Here is a 20,567-nt window from a genome sequence, read left to right as displayed (position 1 = left end):
TCCTTCTACCTATGTCATTGGTGCCAATGTGGCCCACGACTTCGGGCTGCTCCCCCTCCCCCTTAAGGACCCGGAAAACACGATCAGAGACATCACGTACCCTTGCACCTGGGAGGCAACATACCAAACGTGAGTCTCTATTGTTTGTTGAGGATTGGAAGCTTTTTTAAAAAATAATTAGACTACAGAATGGGCTAAGTAACAAGATTTCTCTTCTTGAGCACTTTCTGGATGCTGAATGAAGGGATTGTTGAGAGAAGAATGTGTTTTGAATGAAAGATGTGTTTCCCAAATAGTTAAGTAAAGCAAATGGCACACAGAATATTTGCTCCAGTAAAGATTTTCTTCATCTTGACCTTGTAGAATCCTGACCAGGTTCTCTTCCAGCTGGAAATGTTCCTTTTAGGTCTCAGCCAATGAATAACAATGAAATCTACATTTATTGAGCATTTTTAATATAGTAAAGCATCCTCAGACACTTCTTATGAGTTTTGTCAAACGAAATATAGTGTGTTGCCATACAAAGAGATATTATATCAAGTGACCAAAAACATGGTCACTGAGGAAGAGCAGGTAGTGAGATAGAGAGGTAATGGGAAGGAACTTTAGTGTTTAGGGCCTAGGCAGCTGAAGATGCAGCTAGCAAAGATGGAGTGGCTAAAGTTAAGAATATTCAAGAGGCCAGAATTAGATGAAAGCAGACATTATAAAATTCTAGTGGATTACCACACAGAAGGCAACAATTTGGACTACCATATCCATGTCAGCTCTCTCCTGCAGTACAGTAGCTAGTCCCAAGCAGCCACCTTTTCCCTGTAACACAGCAAATACTTTCTCTTCAGCTAATTATCCAGTTCTCACAGGATGTGGGACTGGAGGAGATTATAAAGCTGGAGAGAGGTGAGGCCACATCAATTTAAAAACAAAAATAATTTTAAAATAAAGGCATTAATTAATCAGTATAAGTCAGCACAGGTCAGTAAGCACAGGTCTGGTAGGGGCATGGAATATTAGAAGTTAAAACATTGGCAACAATACTTTGGTTGACCTCACATTGTCAGAAACTAAAATGTGAAAGATTGGCCAGGATTGTACTGCATTAGCCAAGTCTAGTGCAGTATCAAGGAGCTGGAGCAAAACTGAAGTCAATGAGAATCAGAGGGGGAATGCTTCACTGTTGGAGTCATACTCAGCACAAAGGAAGATGGTTGTTCTTGTTAGAGGTCAGTTATTTCAGCTCTAGGTTATCTCTGAAGGAGTTCCTCAGGGTAGTGTCCTCGGTCCAACCATTTTCGGCTGCTTCAATGATCTCCCTTCCATCAGGTCAGAGATGAAGAATACCTCAATTGAAAGTCGTAAATAAACTATCTGCTTGGGTTTATTTCCTTTGATTAAATTGTTAACAGTCTTGCCAACCCCAGAGTAGTGAGGCTTGAGAATCAGCACATATTCCCAAGAGGGCTGTGACAGTACTTACAATATTATCAATGCATGTACTTTCACCTCTGTAACAGTGCTCCATTTTGCCCCCTCTCAGTTGTTGAAAATCTGATCATACCCTTGCTTTTCTTTAAATAGTTAGTCATGAGAGATTGAAGATGGTGGTGAGTAGTCAGTAAAGTGTGGTACTGGAAAAAGCGCCACAGATCAGGCAGCATCTGAGGAGCAAGAGAGCCGACGTTTCAGGGATAATGCTTCAAAAGAAGGGTCAAGTCTGAAACATCGACTCTCTGTCTCCTCAGAACTGCCTGAACTGCTGCACTTTTTCCAGCACTACTCTTTATCAACTCTGACTGCTCCAGCATCTGCAGTGCTCTCTGTCTCTTAGATGGTAGTGAGTAGCCTTTTTGAACAACTGGATGTTAAGTTCACCCAGTGTATTGTCAGGAAGGAATGAGATACAGTTGAAAGTCAGGCTGATTATGATTTGGAGACACCAGTGTTCCCAGGCATCTGCTGCTTTGTCCTACTAAATGGCAGAAGTTGTAGTTTGAAAGGTGCTGTCAAACAAGTCTTCATGAATTGCTGCAGTGCAATTGGCCACTATACACTAAAGGTGGAGGGATCAAATGTTGAAGGTGGTGGATAGGGTGGCAATCAAGCAGGCTGCTCTGTCTTGAATGGTGCTGAGCTTGTGCAGGACTCAGCAACGATAATTACTGAATGCCAAGGGATTACATTCTCCCTTGGCGAAGATGGTCATTGCCTGGTACTTGTGTGACGTGAATATTACATGATACTGATCAGCTCAAGTCTGTATATTGTCCAGGTCATGCTGTATCTGGACTTGAACTGTTGCAGCACCTGAGAAGTTTAAACCATAGCTGAACATTGTGCAATCATCAAAAAAAAATTCCTCATTTCTGACCTTATGATAGAAGGGAGATCATTGAAGCAGCCAAAGGTGGTTGGGCCTAGGACACTATCCTGAGGAACTCCTTCAGAGGTAACCTAGGATAATTGACCTCCAACAAGAATAACCATCTTCCTTTGTGCTGAGTATGACTCCAGCAGTGAAGCATTTCCCCTCTGATTCTCATTGACTTCAGTTTTGCTCCAGCTCCTTGATGCTGCACTGTTGCATCTAGACTTGGCTAATGCAGTACAATCCTGGCCAGTTTTTCACATGTTATTCTCTGAGAATGTGAAGTCACACAATGTCTTGTTTTCCACCTCTTAGCTTCTAATATTCTAACATTATTATCTGAAAAGGAAGAACTTGCAAACTTATGGGAACAAGGCAGGAGAATGGCAGGACTTGAATTGCTTATTTGGAGGGCTAGCGTAGGAATAATGTGCTGAATGACCTTCTTCTGCACTGTAAGAATTCTGAGACTTTATGTTCCCTCTATAACTCCACTTGTTATTTCACAGTTCCTGATGAAAGTATCTTTAAGGCCAAGAACCAGATACCCAAGAAATGGGGAGAAAAAATTGTGTTTGCATTAAATGCACAAATATTTGACCTCTTTTGCTCGAAATCCCAGCAATCACTCTCTGTCTGATTGACAATGTGTTCCTGCTTACAGATACTGAAATGTCTCTCTTGTCTCGAATGATTTTGGAGGAGATATGGACCTAGAATATGGCAAAGATTTCTTTCCCTTTTCAGTCCATCATACCTGCAGTTGAGACTGACTTTAATAACTGTTAATCCTGAATGTTACTCTAGTCTGATACTCAAACCCAAGCAGGTGGCTTAAGGTTTTAGCCTTGTAACCTTTGAGCATTCTCATTGATTAAATTTAATAAATATTACACATGTGAAAAGTGAAGTTTTAATTGGAAATAATAGTGTTTCATTTTAACTTAATTTCTTTTATTATGTTGAAGATTGTTTAATCTCATTGTCATTTGAGACTGATTGTTAATTGCTTCTCTCCTGATTACATTCTGAAAATCTTTAACATTTATATCTATTTATCCAAGTAGTTTTTCCATGTGAAGTCTAATGGTTTTGAAATATTTAATAGCTGCAGTCCGGAAAGGTCAGCTCCTTTATTGTCGATGGTGTTAATTGTGTTGCTGACGTGGTGAGGCTACAACTTATGGGTACTGCTGTTGATTTCAGGGTTATCCAGGTGGAATAGGACGGACTGGCCAAACAGGTGTTCCTGGTCTTCCGGGTCCTCCTGGCCTGCCAACAATTTATCCTTGGAGAAATTCCCATGAAGACTGGTTGGCCTTTTTTGTAAGTCACCTCTGCTGTATTCCTCATTACGAATCTGTAATAGTAAGAGCTGGAATAGTTCACTAATCCTGTTCCTTCCAGATATGGTGCAGCTATTCACATACTCAGCTCAATGTCCAGCCAGATAATCTGCAGAGACCAGCGAAAGTCTAACCTGTGGCCAGTTCATGAAAACACTGGAGAAATTACTCTCTAGTTCCCTAAAGCAAACTAACTCCAGAATGCTGCAGCATCTCATAACTGACACAGTACAACTGCAGTCTCCTGTTTGCAGAATTTGTTCCAACTGCTGGGTGCACCTTCTCTTGTCACTCTCCCCTCAAATTGTGCAGACATCCACACAACACAAAATATTATATGAGTATGGTTTATTCCTACTTGCAACATCTGAAGGAATTTAAAAACTATCAGTATATCCTGTCCTTCCTTTAACTTGATTCATGTTAATAAATTACCTGTAAATGGCCTCAAATGTCACCCATGCGTGTTAGCCATCTACAGTTGTTAATAATAAATAGGTGACACTATGTTTGTACAAGGTATGGCTAGGTATTTATTGAAAACATTAAAATGTTAATTACTATGTCCCAGAAAAAAACAAGAAACTCTAAATTAAGTAATAACTAATTCTGCCACAGTAACCATAACATAAAAATCACAACTGTTCTTGAAAGACTTTGCTTTTGTATTATTTATGCCTTTTTATTTCCTTTATTATATTCATTTATGCCATAAAATATAACCTAGTGAAAAGCAACAATTCTCACAAAACACATGACTTATCGGTCACAAAAATTCCTATTGTATCCTCCAATCCAAAGTCCAGTTAGACAGGTGTCTTAGAAACAGAAGCAGAAAGATAAATTGTTATAATTGCATTCTGTTCGGTTCCAGTTTCTGCTTACTGTTGGAATTGTTTAAGACTTTCACACCTCCCAAGTTGAGTGTGAGAAGTGGGATCTTGAACATGCACCTATGTTAAAGAAACGCACAAATACACATTTTTTCACAGAGCTGTTTTATTTAATTGTTAACATATGGAATTAATTTTTCTTAAAGAGTAGAACCCGTCATAAAGTCTTCAAGTGTTCAACAGCTCAACCAATGATCACTTAATGTCTGTTAAATACTTCTGTCCTTTTATTAGTTGAGAACATGGCTGTACTAACTGACTACAGTGAAAAAGTAAAAGTTGTATTTATATTCAATCATGTTTCTCACATTCAGATCTTAATGATTGATTCCTTAAGGTGCTCTATAACCCTTGTTGTTCATGCTAAGTTCAAACGTTTAGTTGTACTGTGTTACTAATGTATGTTATTTGCTGTTTAATGGAGTCTCATCTCAAGACTGCCCCAGTTCCCAGACTGATCCCATAGAAAAACACGTTTTGTCCTTGGTTATTAGTTGTTTTGTGTGAAGATAAATGTCTATTAATAGTCTTTTATATTCCTGTTTGAACTTTAATATTTTTTCGCCATTATTGAAGTTCTCATTTTGTATTTAAATTCTTGTTGATATTAAGTATATTTAAATAGATTTAGTCTTCATTACTAATTGAGATCTCAATGTCATGAGAATAAACCAGGATGTGCTATTTGTACTGGTTGCTAACTGGAGGGAACGCATTTTAGATAACCTACAATTGGGAAGTTTGTAAATGTTACCCTGCATAATTTGTTTTATATTTACAATTTCCTTGGCTGAATTTCCAAATATTTTGACATCTGCAATAAGTGTGTACACAACTTTAGAAATCTAACTTGGGGAGAATTCATTCAATTCCATTGAAGATAGGTTCCTTTGTTGACATCCCTCCTTTTATACTTCAACATAATTTTTTCTTTAGTCATCGTCAGTGCTCTTTTACAAAGACTTTCTTTATATTAAAAGAATTTCAGCATATTGCCATTGAAACAAGAAACGCAATCGGAATTTATGATTTAGGTCCGATGACCCTTCTTTAGAACTGATGGTAGCTAGGAAAAAGTTTTTTTTAATGCAGAAGATAGGATGGTGAAGGGGACAAGCTGCAAATAATAGATGGATTTAGAGCCCAAAGAGAGAGAAGAACAGTTGGACAGACAAAAGAGTGGATAATGGTCAGCCCGGGAGAATGATTGGATTCTAATGGGTACAGTTAATGGCTAACAATGGATTGTGTTAAAAATCACACGATGCCAGGTTATAGTCCAACAGGTTTATTTGGAAGCTTTTGGAGCACTGCTCCTTCATCAGGTGGTTGTGGAGTGTGTAAGATCATTACACACGGAATTTATAGCAAAAGATTACAGTGCCATGCCACTGAAATGATGTATTGTGTGTAATAGTAGACCATGTGATAACAAGGCCTGGGTTGTGGGGGTTAAGGTAAGGAACATGGGAGAAGGTGGCTCAAGCCCTAAATTTGTTGAACTCAATATTGAGTCCAGTAGGCAGTAGAGTTCCCAAATGAAGCATTGTAAGATTGCAATTCTTTTCAGATGAGTTTCAGATGACTTAAAAGAAGTGAACACAATTTTCCTCAGCTGTTACTTTTAAAAAACAGAACATTAACTTAAGGTTTAATATGATCATTTTATTCTGTATTTTGACAGCAAACACCTTTTTATCAGATATTGCAAGCAGGTTGGCCTGTAAGTATAAAGTCTCATTCATATTATATAAAGTTCATTACTGTTATAACTCTTATAATTTAATATGTTTCATAAACAACAGATGTTACCATGCCTGTGCTCAAAGGCAAGCACGTCAGTAGCAACATCGTGTTTCAATTGATATAGTTATCTTGCAGGCTTTTGTAAAATCCATATTCCCTTTCCCTCTTTAAGGTGTGTAATTATTTCACGACCTTTAAGGACAGTTAACTTGTTCTGTGCTGTTTTGAGTCAATGAATAGCTCTCAGCAAGTTTGGACAACTTTCTCTCTCAATGTTTCTGTCATTGCCTGAGGAGAAACACCTGGCCTATATGGTGATGCCCCTTTCACCCCTGACAACATTGCAAGTTCAGGGAATTAGCACCATAGACTGATATCTGGTTGTCCTGGAAAGCAGTTCACAACCCAGGAGTTATTTAAAGGTGCAAGAGACCTTACATAAGCCAGCTTGAAGAAAGTCAAAATAACCTGAACCTTCTGTTGAAAGAGCGTTCTAAAGGAAATGTTGGTTTAAAAGGGGAGCAACCACTCTTTTCAAAGGATTACTTCATTACACAGAATCTGTGCGTATTCCTTCCACACATTTATATCTCTCTGTTCAATTGTAATGTTTAAAAACAGGTGACAATCGAAGAATTATACGCCTTTTTACACTTGGTGTAATTTAGCTTTCGATTTGTTGATACTGCATTTGTTTTGTGCCATTTTTAGACACAGCGTGGGATTCTAGGACCTCGTGGACAACCGGGAAAGCCAGGACCTACTGTAAGTAGAAACGAAAAATAGAGACATCAGAAAAAAAATCTCTAAAGAAAATAGCATGCAAGCTTTTAAGTTAATGGACTTTCATCTGGAAAATAGATCCTTGAGAAGGAGGGGAGAGGTCAGGAAACTTTGAAGAACACATGTCCAAATGTCAAATATTTTGCCCAATAGCAGCCTCCCAGGGGCTGGTTTCTGGGTAAGTGGTTATGGCAAGTTGTGAAAGGAGATAAAAATATTCTGTCATTTCTACCATATCCATGAGAAGCAAATATTTAATCTGCACCAAATCTTACAGCAGTAGTTCCATCATTCTTAAAGAGCTCCTCAAAGTCAAGTCCTAAGCTCAACCATCGTCAGCTACTTCATCAATGATCTTTCCTCCATCTTTGGGGCAGGAGTTGTTCGTTGATCATTCCACAATATACAGCACAATTCAGACAGTTACTGGAGCAGTCTATGTCTATTTGCAACAAGAACCGAACAACATTCAGGCTTGGGCTGTGAAGAGGTTAAGCTACATTCATAGGAACGTAGGAGCAGAGGTAGCCTATTCAGTTCCTTGAGCCTGCTCCACTGTTCTAGATCAGGGATGATCATATGCCTCAATACCATATTCCCACACTATCTCCATATCCCCTGATGTCATGAAGAACTGAAAATCTATCAATCTTTATCTTGAAATCACTTAAAGGCTGAAATTCCACAGGCTTCTTGGATGGAAAATTCCAAAGATTCGCCACCCTGAGTGAAGATGTTCCTCCTCATTTCAAACATAAACAACTTGCCTTTTATTCTAAAACTGGGTCCCTTTCATCTTAGATCCCCACATCCTCTTGGCATTCATTCAGTGTCAATCCCACCTAGCCCTTTAAGAATATTGTATGTATGAGCTTGCCTTTCATTTGTCCAAGCTCTAGAGAATGCAGGCCCAGTCTACTTAATCCATTTTCATAGGACAGTGCCACCATCTCAGGAATCAATCTGCTGAACCTCCACTGCATAACCCCTATGGCAAATATATATTTCCATTGGCATAGGGATGAGAACTGCAGGTGAACTCTCACCAATGTTCAATCCAGCAAGACATTTTTGCTGCAGTAGTCTAGATTGTGCCTGTAGTTAAATTTGCATAATATAATGAACATATCCAACAAGAGAGAATCCAGCTATATTTTCTTGATATTTAAAGGTCATTACAATGGCTGAACCCCACACTATCAACATCCCAAGGTTAGCATTGATCAGAATCTGAATTAGACCAGCCATCTGAATAAATGAGGGTGGCATGGTGGCTCTCTGGTTAGCACTGCTCTCTCGTGGTGCCAAGGACCTGGGTTTGATTCCAACCTCGGGCAACTGTCTGCTTGGAGTTTGCACATTCTTGCCGTGTCTGCGTGGGTTTCCTCTGGGTGCTCTGGTTTCCTCCCACAGTCCAAAGACGTGCAAGTTAAGTGAATTGGCCATGCTAAATTGCCCATAGTGTTCAGGGGTTTGTAGGTTAGGTGGATTAGTCAGGGATAAATGTGGGACAATAGGGAAGGGGCATGGGTCTGGATGGGTTACTCTTTGGAGGGTTGGTGTGGACTTGTTGGGCTGAAGGGCCTGTTTCCACGTGGTAGGGATTCTAAAACAAAGATTCTACTGTGGTTATCAGTGCAGATCAGAGGTCAGGAATCCTACAGCAAATAAGTCACTTGTTGGTTTCCTATATAGTCATGATTCGGAGATGCCGGTGTTGGACTGGGGTTTACAAAGTTAAAAATCACACAACATCAGGTTATAGTCCAACAGGTTTAATTGGAAGCACACTAGCTTTCGGAGCGACGCTCCTGATGAAGGAGCGTCGCTCCGAAAGCTAGTGTGCTTCCAATTAAACCTGTTGGACTATAACCTGGTGTTGTGTGATTTTTAACTTTGATTTCCTAAAGGTTGTCTGACATCTACCAGGGAAAAGTCAGGGTGTGATTGAATAATTTCCATTTGCTTGGAATGGGGGCATCTCCTACAACTCTTCAGAAGCTCAATATCATCGAATACAAAGCAACATCCACCACCTTCAGTATTCACTCACTCCATCACCAAAGCTCAGCGACAGCAATGTATGCTCAATGATAGCCCAATCTCTGGCAACATTTTGCACCCATTGCACAGTTTTATCCGGATTGGAGACAGTACTGCTCTGACATGAGAACTGAAGGACACTGAAATCTAAATCAAGAGTGTAATTGGAAGTGAAATGTAGTTGGCGGTTTAAACTACGTGGAGGAAATCTGGCCACATTTCCTGTGAATGCCAGTGTACACTTGTTTCAATCTCCTATCTCAAGTTGCAGAAGGTGTGAAGTCAGGAATAGGTGACGTAGCAGCACAACCTGAAGCTGTAGAACTGGTCAGGAGTGGTAAGAGTACAGAGTGCACCCTGCTTTGACTGCAAAGTTTTCAGTTAAAGCCTCAAACCCTGATTTCCTCAATAGCTTTGGTAAATGGAAAAAAATTACCCAACTCCTGTTTCTGATGTGAGTTGTTCTCCTGATTCTGTGGCTTGTCTGACCTGGCTTCAATTCCTCTGATACTGTTTTACCCTCTTGTATTGGCTTTCCAGCTTTAACTCTGCCATGCTCCTCTCCTTGTCCTCCAACTCCTTCTGTTCCTGGAGAAACCCCAGATGTTCCCACAGTTCTTGTAACCACGGTTCTGAAGTTGTTAGGCACTGTGGATTGGGCACGATGATTGATGAAAGCTTGCATGTTTCTGGTTTGGCTGGATTCCGATGACTGAATGCTGGTGGGAGTTTGTTGGCTGCGAGTTGCAGATGGTTTTTGGTTGTTCGTGGTCAACTTTAAGATGGTGATGACTGACTGAAAATTTATGGTCTCAGCAAAAACCTGAACAATATCCAAGCCATCCAGGGAAATCTTTCTTCGTATTTCAATTAGATGATTAACCTTTAGTATCTTATAGTTCCACAAATATATCTCATTTTCTTCCTGCCCATATTAAATGTCTTCGAACTACAGGAAATAAAGTATCAATAAAAAAGCACATTTTGTTTTGGTGACATTCCTCCAGACTCTCCCAGGGGGTAAACATAGTAAGTTGACATCAAGGATGTATTTGACCGAGTGTGGCATCAAGAAGCCCGAGCAAAACTGGAGCCAAAGGAAATCGGGGGGAAACTCTCTGATGTTTAGAGTCACACCTGGGACAAAGACGATGGTTGTAATTGTTGGAGGTTAGCGATCTCAGCCCGGGGATCTCTGCAGGAGTTCTCGAGTTAGTGTCCTAAGCCAAACCATCCTTAGCTCCTTCATCAATGACCTTCCCGCCATCATTGTCAGAAGTGGGGATGTTCACGACTGACTGTACAATGTTCAATATCATATGCATCTCCTCAGAAAGTAAACAGTCCATGTGCAAATGCAGCAATGCAAGGACAATATCCAGGTTAGGCTGATGAGTGGCAAGTAGCATTTGAGCTACACAAGTGCCAAACAATGATTATCTGTAACAAAGTTGAATCTAATCATCATCCCATGGCATTCAATAGCACTACCATTGTTGAATTCCCCATGATCAGCATCCTGCAGGTTGCCATTAACCAGAATCTGAACTGGACTAGCACATAAATACTTTGGCTACAACAGCAGGTCAAAGGCTGGACATCCTTCAGTGACTAACTCACCTGCTGATTCTTGAAAGCCTGTCCACCACACCTACAAGGAGAAAGTGAGGACTGCAGATGGAGAGTCAGAGTCGAAAATTATGGTGTTGGGAAAGCACGGCAGGTCAGGCAGCAGCCAAGGAACAGGACAGTTGATGTTTCAGGAACATCAGGAATGTGTGATGAAGAGCTTATGCCTGAAACATCGATTCTCCTGCTCCTGGGATGCTGCCTGACTTGCTGTACCTTTCCAGCATCACACTCTTCGACTCACCATCTACAAGGTACAAGTCAGGAATGTGATGTCAGGAACATTGCCAGAATGAGTGCAGTTCCAACAAAACTGAAGAAGGTTGACACCATCCAGGCAAAAGCAGCCGGCTTGACTGGTACCACATCGACAAACATTCACTCATTCCACCACTGATGCTTTTTTTAATAGTGAAAGACACACTAAGCAAATGTATGTACCATTTATAGGATGAACTGCAGTCATTCACCAATGCTTCTTAAACAGTATATCCAAACCCACAATCCCTACTGTCTAGAAGGACAGGGCTGGCCAATACATGGGAACACTATCACTTTCAAGATCCCCTCCAAGCCACTCACCATCCTGACTTGGAAATATGTCCCTATTGTTTTTGTGTTATTGGGACAAAATCCTGGAACTTCCTCCTGATTGGCATTGTGAATCTACCTGCACCAAATGGACTGCAACTGTTCAAGAAGACAGCTTACTAACACCTTCTCAAGGGCAACTAGTAATGGGCAAAGAAGGCTGGTCCAGACAGTGATGCCCACATCGCAAGAGTGAATATTAAAAAAAAAAAAAGGTTTAGCCTAAAATTGCTGGTGTTCCATGGATAGGAGTTAACAATGAGCTCAGCGTAAATATTTCTGACTCACCCGGATAAAGCAAGAATGACATTGGCTCGAAGATTTCAAAACCACCCTGAAGCAATATTTACCCAGCACTGCTGTTCTGTCCAATTGAAACTGAATCCCAGTATGATGAATACAAATCTACCCCAATCACTGCCAGTGGTCCTTCTCTGATTAAATGCATCGTTATCCTTTGTATTGCCCGAAGTTTAGCACTCACCCTTTGGTCCTCAGTTGTGGGAGTGCTGTGTGAATATAAGAAGCTAATTACATACAGCAATAGTACAGGGCAAAAGAGTTTTGTGCTGTGACACATGATGCAAAACATGATTGTGGTGTTGGCTTCAGAACTAAACTCTAAGCATGGTGTGGTATTTCAATCATAAAGTGGTTCTGATGAATATTTCCTTGCAAGCAGCAAGCAAAGCAGCATTTGAAATGGCAGCAAATACAGATGGCACCCTGACTGGAGCTGTATTTAGAAATGACATCTTGGTTCAATTTATGTCTGCAGGCACACTTTAAGCTTTGGGGTTGAATTAAATTAGCTTATTGACATATCTACTCACATGAGTACAGTGAAATGTTTATGAGTCACCAGTTGCAGCAACATCTTAGGTACAAAGCTTCCTATGTACAGATTCTTAAAGTAGTCATTTTGTACCTTTTGGCATTTTGAAGTTGGTTTTCAACTTTTTTTCTGAAAAGGTGTAATGATGACCAATAATGTGCTTGTTGGATTGAGAGATGAGTATTTTACTTCCCAGTTGTTAGTCATTTAAAAATAGACCAGGCAATCTTGAAAAGTGATCCTTTGGTTTGGCTAATGAAGAAATTGGCTAATAAGCAGTAATGTAAAACCCTACTATTATAAGTTAGTGATGGAGTTTACATTCAGCTCCTACTCTTCATAGTTCATCTTGGACTATATACCCACTGTCAAGTTATTTCCTGATTGTCAACTACAAATTACGGCTGGCTAAACTTACAGTGATCATAATTATTTATCCTGCAAAATCATCAAAATGCCAATTTACCAACAGCAATTTAAATGACCAACATTGTTCAAAGCAGTGAGTTTATTGATGTGTACATATTCATATGAGTATTCATGGGCGCGGACTACGTGAAAATGATTCAAGGATGGCAGATCGTCAGAGGTATATCAACTCCTGACTAACAAGGAATTTAAAAGGTATTGGTGACAGGAAGAAATGGAGGTTGTAATCAGATCAGCCATGATCCTATTGAATGGTGGGGCAAGCTTGAGAGGCTGAATGGCCTACTCCTGCTCCAAATACAAATGTTCAAATTTATCAGGTTTGTGCAGCTCGTGAGTTCCAATTTTAACTCAGTCTGACTAACATACATGAGGCAGTACTTTATATTTTCAAATACTGTGTCATTTTGACTTCTAATGAAGACTGCCCATCCTTGCTCAGATTAGGAGCTGACTAAACAGGGAAGTTGCAGCTCAATGAAGTGCCTTGCTGTCACTTTAACAGCCAGGATTGGGAGGCTCATCCAGTTTGGAACCCATCAGCATTAGGTTGAGTGAATCTTTTGAAACATTAATTTTTCTGAAGGGCTCAGTCCTCCTCCTGATCTACCGAGGAAACCTCCTTTCCCTTCAGCCTCTTAATCCTTTTCTTTGGCACTATAGTCTCTAATGCTCAGCTCTCTCACACCCACCACCGATCTCTTTAACTTTGTGAGGACCATTACCTTGGGATGTCAGCAGTCTCCAGCCTAATTTAGCGCTCGTATCTACTAATGCTGACCTCATTCTCTATCAGCTTGAGCTGGGGATGGTCCAAGCACATTTCAGTAGGGACCAAACTTGTTATATTTTGCACTGAATCTTCCTTGGGTTGTGACCGTAATGCTGACTTAAACTCTTCAGTCAGATTACTTGGTGGCATTTTGGTCTGATGTACCTTTTTCAGTGAAAATAAGAATCAAATATGCTGTGAAATAAATTGGTAAAATGCTTTTTTGCATCATTAAGTGATTTAAACTCCTCTGTATATCTTTAATGAATTATGGAAATGAATGTTTTGCAGGGACGTTGTGGAGATCCTGGAATTCCAGGTACACCAGGCTTACCAGGGGACATGGTAAGTGTAATCATAGCAACTCAGTGTCCAATGTATTGTCTTCTAATATAAGTAATATCCTTATTAATTGTTCTTTGAGAAATTGTATTTATAATATGATTAAGGGCTTGACCACTGAATGATTGGGTCATATAGATCAAAAGACACTTATAGTTTGTGCTCTCAGCTGATCCCAGCTTAAGTGATGTTGAGATTGATGAATCACTGTGACTCTTGTCAGAAAGGTGTCTGGAATGGTTTTGCATGCACACACATAGTGCGCATTGCTGCTGCCAACACTTATGCAACTGATCCTGATATCTCTCCATTCAATGTAAGGACAATTACATTGACTCACAGACCTGGTCACCATCAGATTTCCCTTCAGATTTCCAGGTCATCATTGAAGGTAAATTCTTGTTGAATTCACAATATGCTACACCAAACAGAAATAATTGTGGATTTAAATAAAAGTCTTCCAAAGCAAGCTGTATTGACTTTGTGAAAGTAATTCCTGGCTAGTTGGAAGTTTATGGTGTTCTTAAATCCAGGTTTATAATGCTAGAACTCCCACATTAAGAGATGAATTCTTTTTCTGGTTTCTTTTCTTAAACCAATGTTATTTGTTATTTATTAATCAAAGAATACATTCATAGAAAATAGAATGAATCTTTTTGACAACTTCTATGAAAAAAATCCTCTTGATAAAGCAATGCCACCAATGTATGTCTGAGAGTTGTAACAATCATGACTGACAGAACATGTTTGGGTTAAGGTTTCAAGTCCAGTGTGACTTCCTCAGAGCTTTTGAGTCTTGGTTCTGAAGAGGAGTTGTACTGGACTCAAGATGTAAACCTGTTTCTCTCTCCACAGATGGTGCCTGACCTGCTGAGTTTCTCCACCATTCTCTGTGTTTGTTTCTGATTTCCAACCTCCACAGTATTGTGCTTTTTTAATAGTTGTTGACACATCCTGTCCATGCTCAAGTGAGTAGTATCCTCTTGCATTGAGCACTAATAAAAAACAAAATGTATGTTCCCAACTAATTAAAGATGGCATCCAGAGCCATCTGTGTCTGCTCAAATGACTTACTTTGCTTGCCTCAATCTACCTGCTGGTGCAGATTTATGATGGAGTTCGGTACTCCAAGTCAAATGGGGGAGAATCTGTTTCCTGTTGATTTAGGCTGGTGTAAATGCAATGTTTTCCTGATGCATTTGTGCTGTTTTGCCATGATTGCTGCCTCATTCACATTCACTGTGTCTGATATGGATATATCTGCAATGCACAAAAACAGAAACTGAAGAAGGTTCATTGGAATCGGAAAATTATTTTCTTTCCACAGACTCTGTTGAGTTTCCCCAGCAATTTTCTGTTTTTTTGTGTTTCAGATCTCCAGCATCCACAGATCTTTGTTTTATTTTATGGATATATCCATACTTGGTGTCTAATGTTTTACTTGTGTCACTTTAAGCCATAGAGTGGGTAATGGGTATGTGTTGTCTTCTCCTATTTTTTGGCAGGTCCTATTTTAGATTGTTTTAATTGTTCCCTGTAGCTCCACGTTCTAACATCCCTGAGCAATTCTGTTGTTATTTTTGCACATGCTGGATACGCTGGGACTTTTTTCAGTGGAGCGTAGGAAGTTGAGGGATGGCCTTATTGAGGTTTATGAATCATGAGGGGTATAGATAAGTTGAAAGGCAGGTGTCTTTTCCCTGTTGTGGGGGATTTCAAGACTAAGGGCATATTTTTAATGTGAAAGGAGAAGGATTTAAAAAAAGAAATGGAGGCAATTTTTTACACAGAGGATTCATGTGTCGAATGAACTTCCAGAGGAGGTGTGGATGAGGTACAGTTACAATACTTATAAGACATTTCGATAAGAACATGAATAAGAGATGTTTGGAAGGATATTGGCCAAACACAGGCTGCTGAGATTAGTTTAGTTTGGGATTATGATCGGCATGGACTGGCTGGACTGAAGGGTCTCTTTCCGTGCTATATGATGCTGTGACTCGATGTTCACAATGTGGTCCACATGGTAGTAGCAATTAAAAATTGTGCTTCATGAATTGTTTTCCTTTATTTGTCACATTTGGAAGATTGTGGGTTTCAACTAATGTTGCACTTCTGAACTGAACAACTCACTTGAGCATTTCAAGACTGCCAAAGTATTTTTCCACTCACACTATGAGTACCATGTCTATGTAAGGCAGTTTAAGATGTGCAGCAACAAAGACATGGCAGTGCAATTACCAGCTGAATATAAAGCTCTGAGTTTCTACTCCCTGCAACTTGAAAGACATTGAACTTGGATCACAATCAGATAGTTCCACAAGCCTGAGCATATAGACCATAAACACCTCATATGGAATGATGAATGGATATGCTGAAGGGAGTCATATTGTCATACATCATGTTTTGCATTAGGGTCCAAAAGAAGATATGTAAATACAGTCAGAAGTTGATTGATGTTTGAGGATAAATACACATTGTTTACTATAACTGCACTAGCCCACCATTCATTGGTCCCAGCCACCTTTTAAAGATTAGCAGTCAGGATTACTGTATGTTGGTTGGATCTTCCAATAGGAAGATAGTTGCTATAAACTGAGTTTATAGAAATTGGAGAAACCATAGGACTACAAGAAATAGGACTTGGAGAAGGCTGTTTGGCCCCTTAAGTCTGCTCCACCATTCACTTTCCTGACCTTTCCCATAATCCTTGATTCCCCTACTGATCAAGAATCTGTGTATCTCAGCCTTAAATATACACAGCTCTCTGTGGCAAGGAGTTCTAAAGACGCTCAACCCTCTGAAAGAAGAAATTCCTCCACACCTCACTCCTAAATTGGCATCCCTTTATTCTGAGACTGTGCCATCTGGTGCTAGACTGTCCCATGAGGGGAAACATCCTCTCAGCATTTACCCTGTCAAGCCCCTTAAGAATATTATATATTTCGATTAGATCACCTCTCATTCCCTGTGAGTAGAGTCCCAACCTGTTTAAACTTTGACAATCCCTCCATACCAGGGATCGCCTGAACTACCTCCAATAAAATATCTTTGTTTAACTAAGACAACCAACTCTGTTCACAATACTCCAGCTGTGGTCTCACTAACACAGAATTTCTGTGAGTATGATCATAACCTCCACAATCACCTGATGAAGGAACCGTGCTCCAAACGCTAGTGCTTCCAAATAAACCTATTGGACTATAACCAGGTGTTGTGTGGCTTTTAACTTTGTCCACCCCATTCCAGCACCGGCACCTCCAAGTCAAACTGTCTGTATTCTTCTTACAACCTGCCTTTTCACCTATTTTTGTGTCCTTAGCAAATTTGGCTATGGTACATTCAGTCCCTTCCTCCAAGTCATTAATTTCTACTGCAAACAGATACCAACACTGATCCCTATGTAACCCCAATGGTTACGGGTCAACAATCTGGAAAAGAATGCCTTATCCCCACTCTCTGCTTTCTGCCCATGAACCAATTCCCCATCCAAGCCAATACACCACCTGCAACATAGTGGTCTTTTATCATATGATTTAAACTTTTGTGAGGTACGTTGCCAAGTGCCCTCTGGAAGTCCAAATACAATACATCTATTAGTTGCCTTCTGTCTACTCTGGTTTGAGACTTGCTTGAAAAACTGAAAAAAATTAGTCAGACACTTTCAAGAAGCCACGCTGACTCTACTTGATTGGTTTAGGATTTCCAAATGTTCTGCTACAACTTCCTTAATAATTGAATCCAATACTTTTCCAACAATAGTTATTGGGTTAATCAGCCTATAGCTACTGATCTTTTGCTTTCTTCACTTTTTAAATAGGGGTGTCTCATTCGCAGTTTTTCAATCCTCTGGTACTTCTCCAGAATCCAACAAGTTTGCAAAATTACAATCGGTGCATCTTTACATTGGAGCTACCCATTTTAGAATCCTTGGTTACAAACTAGGGTTTGTTTTCTTTGGAGCAGAAGAGACTGAGTGGAGAAATGATTGAGATGTATTATGAGGGGCATATATAGAGTAGATAGGAGGAACGTTTCACGTGGATGGAGCGATCAATGCTCGGGGACATAGAGGGGCAGGAGGATTAGATGGGATGTGAGGATTTTTTTTTCACCCAGAGGGTGCTGGGGATCTGGAACTCACTGTCTGTGATGGATGGAGGTCGAAACCCTCATGACATTTGAGAAGTATTTAGATGTGCACTTGCGATGCCAAGGCATACAAGGCTATGGGCCATGTACTGAGAAATGGGATTAGAATAGTTAGGTGGAGGTTTTGACCAGCACTGACTCAATGGGCAAAGGACCTCTATAACTCTAACTCCTCTCAAGATATTTTATGACTAATCATAAAATATCTGCCTACCTGATTCCACTCATATCACAGCAATAGAGCAACCTTCTTCCAAAATTTTTCTCGTCCTGATTTCACACAACAGCTGTCTGCACAAAATAAACTGCATAAACATCAAGAACAACCACCAACATAGAAATTTGCTCTGTTTAAAAAAAATGTTTTTGGTAAAAACTCTTTGTAATGCTATTATTTCCATTTTCACCTTAACACCATGTTTATCTTTTTATTGTTAATCCTTTTATTGTAGCTTGATTAAAAATATTTGTTTATAAACGCCAAGATTGTGTTGCTGTAGTAGAGTGAGTGTTGCACACTCTGCTCAAAGGCAAGTCCTTGATGTCTGTTGATGCTTCATTCTTTGCTGCTCTACTCAATGGTGGCTTCCAGTCTGCTTCAGTCTGGAATAGGAATTTAACCGCATGGTGGCTCAGTAGTTAGCACTGCTGCCTCACAGTGCTAGCAACATGGGTTTGATTGCAACTTCAGGGGACTGTCGGTGTGGAGTTTGCACATTCTCCCCACGTCTGTGGGGGTTTCCTCTGGGTGCTCTGGTTTCCTCTCATAATCCAAAGAAGTGCAGGTTAGGTGACTTGGCCATGATAAAATTACCCACAGTGTCAGGGATGTGCATTAGTCAGGGGTAAATGTAGACTAATAGGGTAGGGGAATGGGTTTGGGTGGGATTCTCTTTGGAGGGCTGGTGTGGACCGAAGGGCCTGTTTCCACACTGTAGGGGGTCTATAAACCCCTGCTGTCAGTACTACTTTGAATCATGTGCTCGACAACTGAGTTAACCTGCCTCCCTGTGTGTGGGAAAAGAATAAAATTAAAAGCCTTCAGTTATTTACTTTGCTTAAAGGAATCTTATTCTGTTTTCCTTTTCTCCTGTCCTGAAGCCCCTGACTAATATGGAGATCCAGTGGCTGACACACTCAGTCACTCTTTCAGCTTGAGTTTCGATAGTGAATGCTGGCAAATCATTCCATGGAGAATCTCTCCCTGTTCTCACTCTATCGCCAGTACTATGCATTTTCCAGTGGAAAATCCTGAATAACAATTCACACCAGGGCTGAATATTTTTATTCTCCATCAGCATTTTCCTACCAGCACCCATCAGATTACTCATCAAGACTGGGAATCAATGCTGAAGTCCTTCATGCTTTAATCTACCAAGAGTAGTAAACAGGATGATTTACTTTACAAGCCTGCAGTTTAACTGCAGAGGTTCAAATGCATCTTCTTGATCCTTACTTATGAAATATGTTGTTTGACACATAAATGGATACAAAAAGATTCTGAGAGTTGACGAGAATGGTCTGTAATATTCCAAAGCAATGGGACAGAATAACCTTTCTGGTAATTAGCTTACTTATAAGACATCAATTTTCTGGCATCACATTGCCACCACATGGTCTATATGTGGAACTACTTAATACACTGACTGGTGCTTCACCTCTTCCTTAAATGGAATGAAGTCATTGGGGACAATTTTAAAGGCAGTGATAAGGCACAATGCAATTTGTAACTCTGTTAACAGCTCAGACCTCCGAGCCAAATGCCTTTACGAAATTTCTTTGGATTCATAGTATTTTGTAGTATTCAGTTTTTTGTCTCTTTTGATTGGGGAAGCAAACTGTAAAACTGACAGATCCATCGTCTTGAAAAGTAATTTTCCTCAATTTTTAAACACATTTGAATGATGGACTATTTTGATAAGACAACGGTAATTTGAAATTTCACTTCCACTGAGCAGTTGTATTCTAAATTAAAATTGGTCTTCTAGTAAGGCAGCCAAACACCTTGCCAGTAACATAAAATCTACTTGTAAGTGGTAAAAGTTGCTGATTTGAATTTTATTTTGTATCTGTTTTTGAGCTTTGCAATCAACAATTCAAATCTTCCAATAATCTGACAAATCTTACAAGTCCTGAGCAATAGCTAACAGGCTCTGAAGAAAATCCAAGTAATTTTAATAATTTCACACCAGTGGTGGAGCAGCTGCTGGTCATATTTTGGGATTGATGTATTGTGGGCTAATTGAATAAATGTATGGTACAGAAGAAGATCATTCAGCCCATTAGGCCTGTGCTAGGTGAGAAAGAACAATCCAGTGGAGTTCCGCTTCCAGTTCTTGCTCTGTAATTACTTAGGCTGTAACACTTCAAGTGCATTTCCAAATATCTTTTCAATGTGTTAAGATCTTCTTGTTTTACCAGTCTTTCCAACTATGTCCCTTTTGGTGAAGAAGTTTCTCTTTAATTGTCTCCTAATTCTTTCTGCAATTACCTTAAATCAACGTTAACAAGCTTTCTGAAGACAGTAGGTCCTTCTTATTCATTGCATCTAGGCTCTTCATAATTTTATGTACCTCAATTATATTGCCTTTCATCCTCCTCTGCTCCAAAGAAAACAACCTTCTCATCTCTGATCGTCTAT

The 20,567-nt window shown here is 39.9% G+C and overlaps 1 protein-coding gene across 1 annotated transcript in view; it reads left to right on the top strand.

Annotated features, from left to right (window-relative positions):
• Positions 1-20,567, top strand: part of LOC122564606 (collagen alpha-1(I) chain-like) — a 378,414-nt gene that overhangs the window by 213,039 nt on the left and 144,808 nt on the right. Inside the window, exons 8-11 of the mRNA XM_043719695.1 lie at positions 3,572-3,691; positions 6,289-6,327; positions 7,062-7,115; positions 13,724-13,777. Coding sequence (XP_043575630.1) covers positions 3,572-3,691; positions 6,289-6,327; positions 7,062-7,115; positions 13,724-13,777 — 267 coding nt within the window. The remainder of the gene's footprint in view (positions 1-3,571; positions 3,692-6,288; positions 6,328-7,061; positions 7,116-13,723; positions 13,778-20,567) is intronic.

The sequence above is a fragment of the Chiloscyllium plagiosum genome, chromosome 30, assembly GCF_004010195.1.
Source record: "Chiloscyllium plagiosum isolate BGI_BamShark_2017 chromosome 30, ASM401019v2, whole genome shotgun sequence".
Classification (NCBI taxonomy): domain Eukaryota; kingdom Metazoa; phylum Chordata; class Chondrichthyes; order Orectolobiformes; family Hemiscylliidae; genus Chiloscyllium; species Chiloscyllium plagiosum.
The sequence above is the reverse complement of the archived record's forward strand: the minus strand, read 5'-3'. Positions and strand labels throughout refer to the sequence as shown.